At 36.9% G+C, this 15,449-nt stretch overlaps 1 protein-coding gene across 1 annotated transcript in view; it reads left to right on the top strand.

The window, feature by feature from the left end:
- LOC133615949 (paired amphipathic helix protein Sin3a-like) overlaps positions 1–15,449 on the top strand; it is a 38,042-nt gene that overhangs the window by 21,649 nt on the left and 944 nt on the right. Inside the window, exons 19-21 of the mRNA XM_061974858.2 lie at positions 1,144–1,235; positions 6,469–6,673; positions 15,264–15,449. The exon at positions 15,264–15,449 is cut by the window's right edge and continues 944 nt beyond it. Of these exons, the coding sequence (XP_061830842.2) occupies positions 1,144–1,235; positions 6,469–6,673; positions 15,264–15,449 (483 nt within the window). The remainder of the gene's footprint in view (positions 1–1,143; positions 1,236–6,468; positions 6,674–15,263) is intronic.

Genomic DNA, 15,449 nt, shown 5'->3' with positions numbered 1-15,449 from the left:
CATTAAAAATAATGAGAACATCTCTAAAAGACCGTCAGAAAACAAATTTGTACTGTAAAAGATAAGATCAGTGCAAGTTAATTGTTCACAAGACAACAGCAGTGCAGCATAACAAAGTGCCATAGAAGTCCGCTGGTAAAAAATCCTGTATTTTTTTTCATATCGCAATTTATATCACATGGTTAAAATAATCACAACAAGTGTTTAAATCAGGGGTGTCAAACTCATTTTACCTCAGGGGCCGCATGGAAGAAAATCTATTCCCATGTGGGCCGGATGGGTAAAATAATGGCATAATAACTTAAAAATACAGCTACGACCACTTCAGATAGTTTTCTTATTTTACTTTGGCCCAAAATAGAACAAGCACATTCTGAAATTGTACATGTCACAAATAATCCTCTTGACAAAACACTTCAAGCTATTTGAAAATTCTGAGGAAAACATTGGTGCAGTTTCAAAAACACCATAAAAAACACAATGAATTTAGACTTAATCTCAGTTTATTTGCAAAACAATTGAACTTTAAATCACAGACCATCTAGTATTGAACAAAAAACTAAATAAAGCATGTATGTATGTATCAAATACCTCTTTTGTCATTTCTACATATTAATCCTGTGCTAATTCAACAAACCATACAAACTGAGGTAGAAACTATTCAAGAGGAATGAGTTATTCCCTGCCTTCTAGGCATCAATATGTATTGATTTAAAAATAAAAGCTGTGCAATGTGTGAACAATTTTAAGGCAATCATTTTCACAGAGTGATATTAATGTGCAGTGTCTCATGCAGCATTTTAAGTGGGGTTACCAATTGTTTATTTCACTCCTGTTTGTTTTACTTTGGGTCGAGGGGGAGGATTCGCAGCTCCGAGTTACCGTGTACCCCTTGCTTGGTATACTTGCTCACCCTGGTATAAGCTATTTGCTTGCCGAACAGAATTGCTATTGCGACGTCCAGTGGACACATTTAGAACAGCAGTTTATTTTCATTTAAAAAACGCAGCCCAATTTTACACTTAGCAAACTCATCGCGCGGGCCGGATTAAACCTGTTTGCGAGCGTGATCCAGCCCGCAGGCCGCATGTTTGACATAGATGTTTTAAATTATTAGTAATTCCTCTCTCCTGTATTTAACAGAGGTGGTCGGATGTGGGCAGATACCTAAACTCCGATTCGGCATCTCCAGAGCTGCGTGAGCATTTGGCCCAGAAGCCAGTGTTCCTCCCCAGGTGAGGCTCCAGCCATGTCTCCTTCTTGTCTGCTCTCTTACAACTCATGTCCTGATCGTCTACTCAGCCGAGCATCCACTCAGCTGTTGATGTGCCACACACCTTCTGACAATTGAGAGCAGTGGCGCGTAGAAAGAGCTGTCTAATGATTTTGAGCATAAGTGGTGCTTGGTAACAGACAGATCCTAGGATTTAGTAACCATAGCGACGCCACTGTTACAGTAAAAAGAAAGAAGAAAAAAAACTGCCTCACATGGATGATTGCACTTTACATGGTCATTCTTTTATGAAAAGGGAATTTATTTATTCATTCATTCAGTTCTTTTTTAAAAAGGTTTTTATTTATACACCGATTTTAAAATGAAATGGATTGCCTTTATCATGGTTTGGAGTCCCTACTATAGCAGACATTTGATTTGGTTTAATTGATCTTGTTGTGTTGAATTGAAATGCTTTTCAGTGTGTGACGTCATGACAAAGTCAGTGAATACGCAAACCTAGACTAAAACAAATGAGTCCGATGCCATGTTATTTAATTTTTCTACCATTTCTTTGACCTGAGTTTGGCTAAAGACGAAAGCTCTTGTATTAGACAGCACAGTGAAGAATTTCTAGAACTTCATGTCCTCTTTGTAACTGTCTTCAAAGCAAGAGTCCTGTATGAGGCTTAATCGCTGTTTACCACTGTCTCTTTGTTTTAGTCTGTAAACTCAGTGTTATGTTTGTAAGAAATGGGAACGTGCACACCTGTTGCACATTGTTGTTATGGATGAGGTTATTAGCTCCATTTGAGAGATTTGTGCCCAAGTTTTTTTTAGAACTTTGGTCAAGCACATTTTCTGCATCACTTGTAAAGAAGAATAGGGTTTGTCAATAAAATGATCATTTAAATTGTATGCTCTTATGTTGGTCTATTTCTTTCTTCACACTAGAGCCATTGACGGAGGCGTGTCTGTGTCTGCGTCTGCTCTGCCTTCTTGTGCAATGTGTGAAGACTGTTTTTGAATGTTGCTACTTATGAGTTTTTTGTTTTCTGACATAGCCGTACATTACCATAAACTAGACCTCTGTTAAACCACATCTGTCTCGTATGCTGTCCCAGATTGGCCCGTGTAATCTTAATCAAAATTTAACGATTGAATTTAAAGGGGACCTATGATTAATTTAGTCTTTTATGATTTACAAAATGTTACAATCTTGGACACTTGTGTATCAAATCATAAATGTTGTGCATTTTGGCGTGGACTCGCATGCAGTTTTGGATTACTCTGTTTGTGGGGGTTTGCAGTCTGCTCTATCTCCAGGTAGATGTACTTATTTGGGCATGAAGTAACCCCCCCCCCCCCCCCCCCCTCCTCTGCTTCAGGCTATGAGAAAAGAAAACCGGTAGGATAAAGTATTATTTTCATTAGTCTACGCATGTGCATAAAACACCGACGTGAGACATGCAGTGACATAAAAAAAGCAGCCTTTTTCATGCACTCTGAATCGATCGAGTGTGCCACTAATGTTGTGATCAGGTGAATCTATATAATTCTTAAAAAGTATATTTTCGAACGTGTCTGGAAATAAATAGTGACGATTTCAAGATATATATTTAAACCGTACACATTTTCTTTTACTTTAGGGGAAGGTTGGGGTGTGGTTTCATTTGCAATCTGGGTATGCCTCCTCAATCGAACATCTTGCAGACAGACTAAAAAAACGGTTTATAAAATGTGCACCAAAACATAGTATCTATCTATACCACAAGGACGTTTTTTGAATGTACATTAGAATAATCATAGGTCCCCTTTAAAACATGCATGGACTAAAACGGTAATGTTTGTTCACTTTAAATGCAAATGTTGATCTGAAATCTGAGAAGTTTTCATGAAGGTGAGCTAAAATAAATTACTAGAAGTCGACCAATCACAACCTTTACAGCCAAGCCTGGATTAGGCTTCTGCCTAGTTACTATGCAATCCCCTTCAACGCTGTCTTAATTTTTTTTGCGGTTTGTCAGTGTTGAGTGCAATGCTAGAAGTGTTTTCTGATGACTCAACTAAGTGAGCAACCACGTTTGTTGACTTATTAATAGCTTGTTAGCTTCTTTTGTTGCAATCCGAAGACTCAACTCAGTGAGCAACCACGTTTGTTTACCTATTATTAGCTGGTAGCTTCCTTTGTTGGAAATTAGCAATAGGGGTGTGTTTGGTGCTTGAACCACTCAACTACATTCTATCACAGTAGTCACTTAATTTTGCAAGTGGTGATTCGAAATAAAGAGTTTGCCTTCACAAAGATGGACTGTATGTCTTCTGAAAGAACCGTGTACACACGTAAATTTAAACAAAATCGCTATGCAAGAGGGTTTGGAGGGGAAGTAGCCTCTATGCAGAATCATAAACCAGGCTTGGTTTTTAGGCTTTAGCATGCAAACGCTGCCCCTCATACCGTACAAACAAACTTGTTTGGATCAACACATTTCAGCTCATCCTCATGTTATTCATAGTGCATGTTTAATATTGTGTAATGATACATATCTGGTAGGTGACATTTTTATACATGCATATTTTGATTTGATCTAAGGCATAAATATTTCAGAAAGCAGTAAATGTGTGCTTTGTTTTACCTCGTTCAACCCATTGCACAGATCTTCTCTCTTATGATTTAAGAGCAAGTTTGTCTACATCTTATTTACATTTTTTTACCACCATCTCATCAATGAGAGGTCAGCAGTCTGTTTTCACAAAAAAACAGTCAGTGACAGCCCAAATCCAGTTTATTTTCCAATTGTGTTGGCTTGGTCCTCATCGCATGATCATAACACTGTGCATTGTTGGTGGCAGTATGTGAACATTTAAGTATACTCCGCTCATATTTTTGATTGGTATCCAACCAGGCAACAATTCTCTAGTGTTTTGTTTTGAACAGTTTTACCTGAATCTGGCCTGGAAGTCTTTTGTCTTTTTAAGCGGAGCCCTGAATGCAAACATAAGCCTCATGCACCTCGCACAGCCAATACCCGCTGTGGTAAGTCTAGTGTTCTGGTGCGACGTGTCGACACAGTCAACACAGTAAGTACACATTTCAAACTTTCATGCTGCTATTTTCTTATCTGCACAGTATTGGGATCAATAATCACTAAAATTGAATTTTTCATATGGATTTGAACTTTGAACAACACAGTCACTGCACTGTAAAAGAAATATTACGACTGCTGCCTCTGCTGCTCTTATAGATCCACATATCCCGAATGATTTGACCTCCTATCTTAATCTGTTCCTGGGTGAGTTGAATGCATGGGTGTAAACATTTTTCCTGGAAGGAACAGTATTCCTAAATGTGCCTTAATGGCTTTGTGCAGCGTGTATAAGGCTGTGAAAAAGCATTTGACATGCTGACCTCAGTTAAAAAACATTTTGAACTTAACTTTAACCTCTTGGGCCCTCTGCCATGTTTTTCAAAAATTGACGAGGGTGTGTCAGGACAGTCTAAAATATATATGCTGCTGCATCCAAAAGAAATGAATAAAGTAGAATTTTGTTGGTACCAATACGATAAACCATTGAAACGCTGTAAAATGTAAAGCTTTTAGTAAAATAATGTCTAAGCGGTACCAGGTGACTCTAAAGAGGAACTAAAATGTGTCAACAGAATATGTTGATGCAAAATGTGCAATATGTCTAAAAAAAAAATTGCATAGTGGAACATTTATATATATGTTAATAGGTCAATTATTCATGACAACATTGATTTTGATACAGTAGACAAGTAGGCAAATATTATTTTTACAGTTCCTACTTTCCTACAGTGAGAGAGGAAGCAGGCAGGACTTGGTTGACACAAGTCTTTGATATTTATCTGCCGTGTTATAATTAATTGCTCAAGATCATTTTCTCTGCATCTCAGTGGTTTGATGGCAGTTTAGCTCTTTTACGCTTATCCAAGCTCTAAGAATTATGTTCATGGCTTTCTGGTGTCATCTTGTGGTTAACACTCAAACAATATTTTCTTGATTTTCAATCTGCAATTATTTCGGTTTACAGTAAAAAAGCAGTGTAATATACCAGGATTACAGTACCATATATTAAAAAAATAGCAGTTATATTAGGAGTCAGTGGAGTAGTCAGTGCATGCTAACAAAATGCTCTAATTAGTCACCACATAAGAAAACCAGCTATCATTTATTACCTAGTGCTCTCAAACTATTAATTTTTAAAATCAGATTAATCACACTCTTGAATTTTAATTAACTTTCATGAATTACTTGGATAATTTTGAACTTTTAAAAAGACTATCATTTTAGATTTTTCCATGTAGCGACATTGACAGCCCTAATTAGCACACAATACAATTTAAAAAAAAGCACTCTTAATGTACAACATAGTTATCAGATAAATTTATTAAGTCATATAACGCACACAGAACAATGAGCAACATGGTCTGTGTCCTTTCTTTCTGCAAGAATGGCAAAACAAGTGTGTGTGATCCATAAATGGATCAATACATTTAATCTTGTAAACTTTAGTTCTTCACGTTTTTATTCTGATACCAGCTTGTATAATTTGTGCCAAAGTGCCCCTCAAAATAGTGCTTTAAAATAAAAATAATAAAATAAAGCTTTTTTGCCAGCATACACTGTTCTAGCCCAAAAAAAGCACACACAATTTCCTATTTTGAAATCAATACCCGCCTTCCACCCGAATGCAGCTGAGATAGGCTCTAGCACCCCCCGCGACCCCAAGAGGGACAAGCGGTAGAAAATGGATGGATGGATGGATTCAATATGGTACTGTTAAATTCCTTTTTGTGTAAAAATGTTACAGCTCTGCAATGGTTTATCTGCCAGGAGGTCATGTATACGCTGGGGTTTGTTTGTATGGGTTTGTTTTTTAGCAACATGGACGGATTTGATGCAACTTTCAGAAAATGAGAAGGAACACTATTTGCACAATTGTTTGTTTGCACAATCAATTGTTGCTTTAGTCATTTCTTCTGTTTTAAAAAGCATTTTTTTAAAGAGGAAAGAGTTTATCTGCATTTTCGCCAATAATGACATTAATATGCTAATTTTAACACCTTATGTAGACCTTGTGGGTGGGGAGAAAAATCTTCTCGATAGCATTTTTTGAGAATCACAAGCCAGGGCCTTAAGAAGTTAAACGTGATACACTTAGGATATATTGAATTTAATCTTAGTCCTTATTAGTCCAGCCTGATCCATGACAAGTACTGTTGTGGCTTTCAGGAACTTAAGAAGGATAAGAAAGTGCCAGAGAGGATGGGAACAGCTGCAACAGGAGAGGATAACCCCGGGCCCCTCGGACCAGTTGCAAGGAGACAAGAGCCATCTAAAGATGGAGTGCATGTTCAAGCTTAATTCCTACAAAGTGTACGTGTGCAAGTCTGAGGACTTCATGTACAGGCACACCGCACTCACACGGGCTCATCAGGTAAGTCTTATTTATAATGTGGAATTATGATTAATTAAGACATAAAAGGCAGCAAATGCTTTTTCAAATAACGCCCAAGAACTTAAAAGGCTGGTAAAAAATGAGCACTGGAAAGGAACAAATTACCTTTGAACTCTAAAATAACATTTGTACTTATTGACAACAATTAATCGTTCTTACAAATGCAGTCATTAATAGTTTGGTGTGCGTAACGCAGATTACATCTTATTTGAAAAATAAGGGAGATTTTCACCGAATCGACGTTCGCTTGTTGTAACTCTCAAAATAAACAATTGTTTTCATCTCTAAATCTGATAAAACACATATTACACTATTAGGGTTGAAGTGTCCACCAAGATCTTTTTATTCTTAGGCTGTCTAAATTGATAAGTGCCGAGAATTGAAGTTTAAAAAGGAGTAGGTACAAACAATTGTGATACCAGCGCTGGAGAGAGAGAACTGACCTGTTTAAAAGTTCAGAACAATCTTTAAAATGGTCGCCCTACCTGCATCTTAGTTGAACCGTATCGACACTGAAAGTTAAGTTGGCGTGTGTTTGTGTGTGTGCGTGAGCTAAAAAATGACTAATTTTAAAGGAAATTGCACTTTTTGGAGGGGTCATTTTGCCCATCATACACAAACCCTATGCGAAACAAGAACGCATGTTTTCATTTTCTGTGCATTCTAAATAGTCAAAAACTGCTAGCACAAGGCGGGTAATTGGGATATACCGTGCTTTTCGGGCTATAGAGCTACCTGTTTTTAAGTCCTACCCACGTAATTGTATTTTGTACATACAGGACTGTCTCAGAAAATTTGAATATTGTGATAAAGTTATTTATTTTCTGTAATGCAATTAAAAAAACAAAAATGTCATACATTCTGGATTCATTACACATCAACTGAAATATTGCAAGCCTTTTATTATTTTAATATTGCTGATTATGGCATACAGCTTAAGAAAACTCAAAAATCCTATCTCAAAAAATTAGAATATTTCCTCAGACCAAGTAAAAAAAAAAGATTTATAACAGCAAAACAAAATTCTGGATTCATTATCTGTTGAAAAGTTCTATGGAGATGATGATTTCATTTTCCAGCATGATCTGGCACCTGCCCACAGTGCCGAAACCACCAGTAACTGGTGTACTGACCATGGCATTACTGTCCTCGATTGGCCTGCCAACTCACCTGACCTGAACCTCATAGAGAATTTGTGGGGTATTGTGAAGAAGAAGCTGAAAGACACCAGACCCAATAATGCAAATGAGCTAAAGACCGCTATTGAAGCATCCTGGGCATCCATAACACCTCAGCAATGCCACAGGCTGATTGCCTCCATGTCACGCCGCATTGATGCAGTAATCCGTGCGAAAGGAGTGCATTAATTGACATTTTCAAATGTTTGATTTTGTTTTGCTGTTTATAAATCTTTTTTTTTACTTGGTCTGAGGAAATATTCAAATTTTTTGAGATACGATTTTTGAGTTTTCTTAAGCTGTATGCCATAATCAGCAATATTAAAATAATAAAAGGCTTGCAATATTTCAGTTGATGTGTAATGAATCCAGAATGTATGACGTTTTTGTTTTTTTAATTGCATTACAGAAAATAAAGAACTTTATCACAATATTCTAATTTTCTGAGACAGTCCTGTATATTGGGCGCACACATCATATTAACTGCAGGTGCACACATCGAAAGGTGAAATAATTACCACGGTGCTTGTGTCCATTCACAAATTGAACAAAAGACAGTGCCTCTAACATGCTTACAGTCTACCGGAGAGCGCCGTCTTCGTCCTTCGCCACCTTTTCGGGCCTGTTCGTGATGGTGGATTTCTGTTTAGTGTGGCGTTATTTTTATTTTATTTTTTCTAATAGCCGAGTCGATCTGGTTTTGGCTTTGGGGTCTGTCGTGTACATTTGGTCGATGTGCGGGCGAAAAAAAAACGGTTTAACCAAGACATGGTTTGGCCAACGTGGAGAACACGGCATGATCGGTACGTTGTGTCCACATTTAAGTTGTATGTAACAGTGAGAAAAGAGGAAATGGCGTTACTGGTGTTCCTAATATATTTGCCTTGGCGGCAGAGAAGACGTGCAAGGCAATGAAAGTCAAGTGTGGATGTGTTTGTGAATGGGAATGTGTTGCCGTTTTTAACGGATGGTGTTGCTAATCTATAAATTAGCCGCAACATTGTATAATGACTTTAAAACCGGAAATTACGGTAGCTAAAAATCCTACAGTCCCCTATTAACATAGCGTGACTTGCATATTAACCATGCTGTATCGACATCGTTATTGTAAGAGCAAACACAGAGAAACTACTTTGCCGGTCTTTCTCATACTAAATCATGGTTGTTTTTACAAATGATGACAGATGTGAACAAGAGTATTTATTGTGTGTGATGATGTTAATGAGGTGTGGTTGTATTGTATATTAAGTATGTGTCAATGAAAGGGCATTTTATGACTTTTTAAAATTTGATTACATGCTATGGTAGGATTTTATTGTTATAATTTTATATCATTATTTTTGTATCCCTTTAATTTAGTTAGCCAGGGACTGCAGATGGAAATTACTGTATTTTTCGGATTATAAATTGCTCCCGAGTATAAGTCGCAACGGCCAAAAATGCATAATAAAGAAGGAAAAAAACCTATATAAGTCGCACTAGAGTATAAGTCGCATTTTTTGGGGAAATGTATTTGATAAGTGTACGTTATATGAGGCATAAATAACCAACTGAGAACGTGCCTGGTATGTTAACGTAACATATTATGGTAAGAGTCATTCAAATAACTATAACATATAGAACATGCTATACGTTTACCAAACAATCTGTCACTCCTAATCGCTAAATCCCATGAAATCTTATACGTCTAGTCTCTTACGTGAATGAGCTAAATAATAATATTTGATATTTTACGGTAATGTGTTAATAATTTCACACAAGTCGCTCCTGAGTATAAGTCGCACCCCCGGCCAAACTGAAAAAAACTGCGACTTATTGTCCGAAAAATACGGTAGCTATTTAGCTATAATCTGGTACAGAATATATCTGGTTTTGATCTTAATGTTTCTGTGCATTGTCCTTTCAAATAAAAACTAAACTACATGCCACCCCCAACCCTTAGCACAAGGTAATCCTAGCTACTGTAGCTGCTGCTGTATCGCTTTTAAGTTCCTCAAAGTTAATGCTAGAATATAAATCATGTCCCACCTGTGTATAGTAGAAGGTTGTGACAATAATCTGACAAATTTGTCACTCTGAAATCTCACACATTATGCACAAAATCCGGACTGACTAAAGCAGTGGTTCTTAACCTTGTTGGAGGTACTGAACCCCACCAGTTTCATATGCGCATTCACCGAACTCTTCTTTAGTGAAAACTACAATGTTTTTTTTTTCAAATTCAAGAAAAAGTTATGTTTTTTTACTGGTGCACAAAATGAACTGTGCATGAGCATCACCTTGTTCAAAGAACAAAACCAACACAGTGCATGAACTCACAACAAATTACACACCTTACACACATTACCATGAATTGATTAACGTGGACCCCGACTTTAACAAGTTGAAAAACGTATTCGGGTGTTACCATTTAGTGGTCAATTGTACGGATTATGTACTGTACTGTTTCATATAATGTATTCTCTTCCTTTGCAATCTGCTAGTAAAAATTTCAATCCATCAATCAAAAAACCTGCAAATCAGATGGAAAATAAGAGGGAACATTGTTTGGGGGTATCCATAATACGCTGATAGGGAGAAAGTTTTTATTTACACGATAAGTCGGATGTGTCTTTACCTCCGTGGCGGAGGCTCCGCCGAACCCCTGAGGCCGACTCACCGAACCCATAGGGTTCGATCGAACCCAGGTTAAGAACCACTGGACTAAAGCAATAGATACTTGCTCTCAGAACTCACGTCATCACTTGGGAGACTCAGCAAGATGCTCATTTGCTCTCATCGTTTTTTTACCTGAAAACTTCTCAAAGAGAGCACAAGTCTTGTGCTAAAAGATACAACCGTCTTTCTATCAGTCGACATTGTAATGATAGCGGACATTGTAAACAAATCTTTTGTTATGTTCTTACCTTGTCCATAGTGCTACACGATAATGCTGCAAGAATGGCCAATTGTTTAACTGTAGCACAACCATTTGTCCCAAAGTAGACTTTCACAAAGTCTGCCATTAGTGGTCACAACCACTGAACATGATCTCTTAGAAGTAATGTTCTATGTCTGTGATTTCAGTGCGCCCAGGAAAAAAGTTCCAGTAATGCTTGAAATGATCAAAATGCTTTAAATACTTACTAATGTCATGTTACCACATCACATAAATATTTACAGCACATATATAAAATATTGTTGGAGGTTTTTTTAAATGGCTTTATAGGTGGAATAGAGCATATCTGTATTGTTAGAAATTTTTTTACAATTTAGAATGAAAGGTGAAATGTGTTTTCTTGTCTCACATAAGGATTGTCGACGACAAGAAAAATACATATACAAAAGTGCAATTAACTAAACGTAACATAATTTTTTAGCATTGAATTGGCAAAAACAAAAGAAAATAAAACTACTTTAATTTTGACCTTTTTGTATCTATAATCCTTGTGTTTAATGAACATTTGTAATTTACAATGCAAACATAAAAGCTAATGTACAAATGTAGCAAATCCAGCTAAATATAGTCAAATAGGTACAATGATTAGTAGTAGTGTTTATTTTAGTTTATATGTACAAACAAACAATATACATGTTTAAGATAATGCTACTACTTGGAGGATTGCTGAAACAAATATGTTAATTTGAATATTTTTTGTATTTATAATCATTTATCTTTACAGCCAGGCAAGACCTTAGACCAGACGGGGAAAATTAAGGCCCGGGGGTCACATGTGGCCCGTTAAGCTTTTCAATCTGGCCCGCCGGACATTCCCAAATCATTTTTTTAGATCCTTAAGATGGAAACTGTAGCCGCCATTATGATGTGCAGTGCTGTAAGTCTTGAACTATACAAAGTATTTCAATAGTTGGAATCTACTAGTTACTATGGTAATCTAAGTCACAGCATATCAGACGAGGCACCAAGCAGTGTGGGTGGGGAGCGTTTCCACAGAGTTTTTCCAGAGTGGCCAGCCTAAAATGTGGGTGTCAGGGACCAATGCGGAAGGAGATTTTTACAACAAAGTTCTAAAGCTTAGTGATATATCAGATAGTAGGTGGGGTTTTTTTTACCCTTCGCGTTCATATTTCGCTGTTTGTTGCATTTTTGTTGTGTTTTGCTTGATTGCAAAATATGTCGATCAAGAAGGTGTTCATATGTTGTCAATATTCAGTGTTTTATCGTTCATAGTTAATATTGTTAATCCCACTTTCTTTATTTTCATGTACATTTTGGGTGTCTCATTCAGTAAAAAAAAATTTTTTTAAATGCCATTCTGTTTTTTAGGCGGTCTGTCATAACATTCAGTCAGACATTATTGTGAGATTTTGTATTTATGTTCCTGAAAATCAAATACACCGGCCCCCAGACACATTTTTTTCTCTAAATTTGGCCCCCAGAGTAAACATAATTGCCCAGGACTGCCTTAGATAAATAAAGTGTTCTCTTACCCCTAAAAATGAGCACATAAAATTAAAAAAATTACTAAAATATATACTGATTACAGGAAGTAGTACCCCACCTTCCGCCCGAATGCAGCTGAGATAGGCTCCAGCACCCCCGAAAGGGACAAGCGGTAGAAAATGAATAGATGAAGAACTTCAAAGTCTATTTTTGTTAGTCAGCCACTTGATGGGAGTGTTGGCTTCCGTCTTCCTCTGCAACCAAACCACCTCTAATGCTTTGACTGATTGATGATGAGGATGACCTTTTCCCCCACAATGGTTATGGAAGTATTATTGTAGCAAAACTGTTTGCAAATGCGCATCTCAATCTGTGTGTCTGTAATCCAATTCACATGTCTGTGTACTAATGTGTGTATCTTAATGTATGTGTAATCAGAAGCGCGTGTGCATGTTTTAAGTCGTCTATGTTATGATTTGTCCGTGGATAAAAGAAAATCTGTCTGTATTTCCCGGATTGGCAATTTTTTTTTTTACACATGACCTTTTGCTTAGTTTCTGCTTTGAAAGAGTTGTGTGTGCGTAATCATAGTTGTGTGTCTGTATTCAGGCGTGTGTGTATGTAAAGCGATTTTGTGTCCAAGAGTTGTATGTGCATAAAAAAAGTGTCTGTCTGTAATCAGATTTGTGTGAGCATGAAACCTGATTGGCTGTCTGTTTACACAAGGCTTTTGCGATACTTCGAGTTGTGTGTCCGTGCAGCAAATTGAATGTGTTACTGTAATACATTTAGAATATATAATAGTAATAATATAATATAAAATCCATCCATCCATCCATTTTCTACCGCTTGTCCCTTTTTTGGGGTCGCTGTTGGTGCGAGATCCTATCTCAATATATTACTCATATTATTAGTATAATAATATACAATGTAATGATTATATATGTAAAAAATAATTGATTTATAATGAAATCGTAGCTCCTGAATCATAATAGAACCGTGACCTGCTTAAAGATTCCCACCTCCACAGACAGAACAGGATGACAAGCTAACTTCAGCGGTTGGCTTCTTGTTATCTTCAATGTAAAAAGTAGGGTTGATCCATCCAGATGTCGAAACTATCGATACCTACTATGGTATCCGTATATAAACGACACTGAAGCTTGATGTATTTTTCTTGTTTTTCATTTTTTTTGTCATTTCTTTTTATTGTTTACAAAGTCATAGGGTAAGTATCGGGATACAGGAAGGCTCAAATGATTTAATTGGGAGCCAATCGTAGTTTTTAATTTTGTTTATTTATTCTACACTAGCCACTAGAGGTGGGGGGAAATTATCTAATTTTAGATGCATCACAATTCGGACATGGGCGATTGTACCTTGGATAGTAAACGTCAATAATCGATTATTTATTTGTTGTAAATAGAGTTCTAAAATTTGGCTGACAGACCTGCTCCTTTAATTTAAGCCACTTATGTTTCAGTTTTGCACACATTTCCATTAATTTAATAAATGTAATTGGAATTATTTCAACTGTTTCTTATTACAAATGCTTTTTGAAAAGTTGGAAGTGATGAATATTTATTCAGTGAAACTAAATTTTTTAAAACTGCATCAATATACATAAAGTAGCAATACTCGATTTTTAATGGAATTGTAGCTCCTAAATCTTAATGGAATTGTGAGGTACCCAAAGATTCTCACCTCTACTAGCCACTTGATTTTGTTAAAAAAAAATGTAGGTAGCATTTAATACCATAAATGTAATACATCATCTGATTAACAACAATACTATCAAATTGTACATTTAATAAGATATGTTTTATAAGAATGTGTCATGTTTACGTTAGTTTTACTTTGCTTGAAAACATTTTGGTTCTATATTCTATTGTTTAAGTATTAGAATTGGACACCAAAAATGTTGATCTGGACATCCTTAGTGTCATACTTGCCAACCCTCCCGGATTTTCCGGGAGACTCCCGAAATTCAGCGCCTCTCCCGAAAACCTCCCGGGACAAATTTTCCCCCGAAAATCTCCCGAAATTCAGGCACACAATATAAACAGCGTACCTGCCCAATCATGTTATAACTGTAGAATGATCGAGGGCGAGTTCTTGGTTTCTTATGTGGGTTTATTGGTAGGCAGTTTCATTAACGTCCTCCCAGCCGCGGCAACAACACACAACAACAGCATTTCGTCTACCATAAAGCAGTTCATCTGCCGTAAACAGCAATGTTGTGACACTCTTAAACAGGACAATACTGCCATCTAGTGCATTTGATGAAAGCACTTTTTGCGTGCCATAAAGCAATGCATTATCAGTGAGGGCGTTCAGCATGGTTAGAAAAATAGTGACAAATAGAACAAGGATGGACAATTCAACCCTTTACTCAACAATGAGTAGATGAGTGTTATGTGTGTGTTTATGTGTAAATAAATGAAGACTGTAATTCAAGTATTTATTTTATTTATATGTATATATATATATATATATATATATATATATATATATATGAAATACTTGACTTAGTATTTCTTATATATATATGAAATACTTGACTTAGTATTTCTTATATATATATATATATATATATATATATATATATATATATATATATATATAAAATACTTGACTTGGTGAATCCTAGCTGTAAATATACTCCTCCCCTCTTAACCACGCCCCCAACCACGCCCCGCCCCCAACCACGCCTCCCGCCCCCCACCTCCAGAAATCGGAGGTCTCAAGGTTGGCAAGTATGCTTAGTGTCAACATTTCAACTTTATCTGGTTTATGATTACACCTATTTGGTCTTTTATTCCACTTAATGTTTTTGTATTTGTAATATTGTTTTTAGAATGAGCTGCAGCCCACAAATGGCCACCCTAGCCACAGTTTGGACACCCCATCATGCTGCGTCGTTCATTACTTCCACTGTAGTTTGCTGCTGTTTTCCACTAGAATGTGTTCCTCTAAAGTACATCTCTATGTTCTCTGTGTCTTCCAGTCCCACCAGCGGGTCCACAGGCGCTTGCACAGACGCTTCCAGGCCTGGCTGGACGTCTGGGCCAAAGAACACGTGACGAGCGACATGGCCGCCGACAGCCGCGGGTGGCTGATGGGGGACGCACAAGACGGGCTTCTGCCCTGCACTACCACCTGCATCGTGGAGGTCCACCATTATCTCAACATC

This window comes from Nerophis lumbriciformis, linkage group LG15 (assembly GCF_033978685.3).
Source record: "Nerophis lumbriciformis linkage group LG15, RoL_Nlum_v2.1, whole genome shotgun sequence".
NCBI classification, from domain to species: domain Eukaryota; kingdom Metazoa; phylum Chordata; class Actinopteri; order Syngnathiformes; family Syngnathidae; genus Nerophis; species Nerophis lumbriciformis.
The sequence above is the reverse complement of the archived record's forward strand: the minus strand, read 5'-3'. Positions and strand labels throughout refer to the sequence as shown.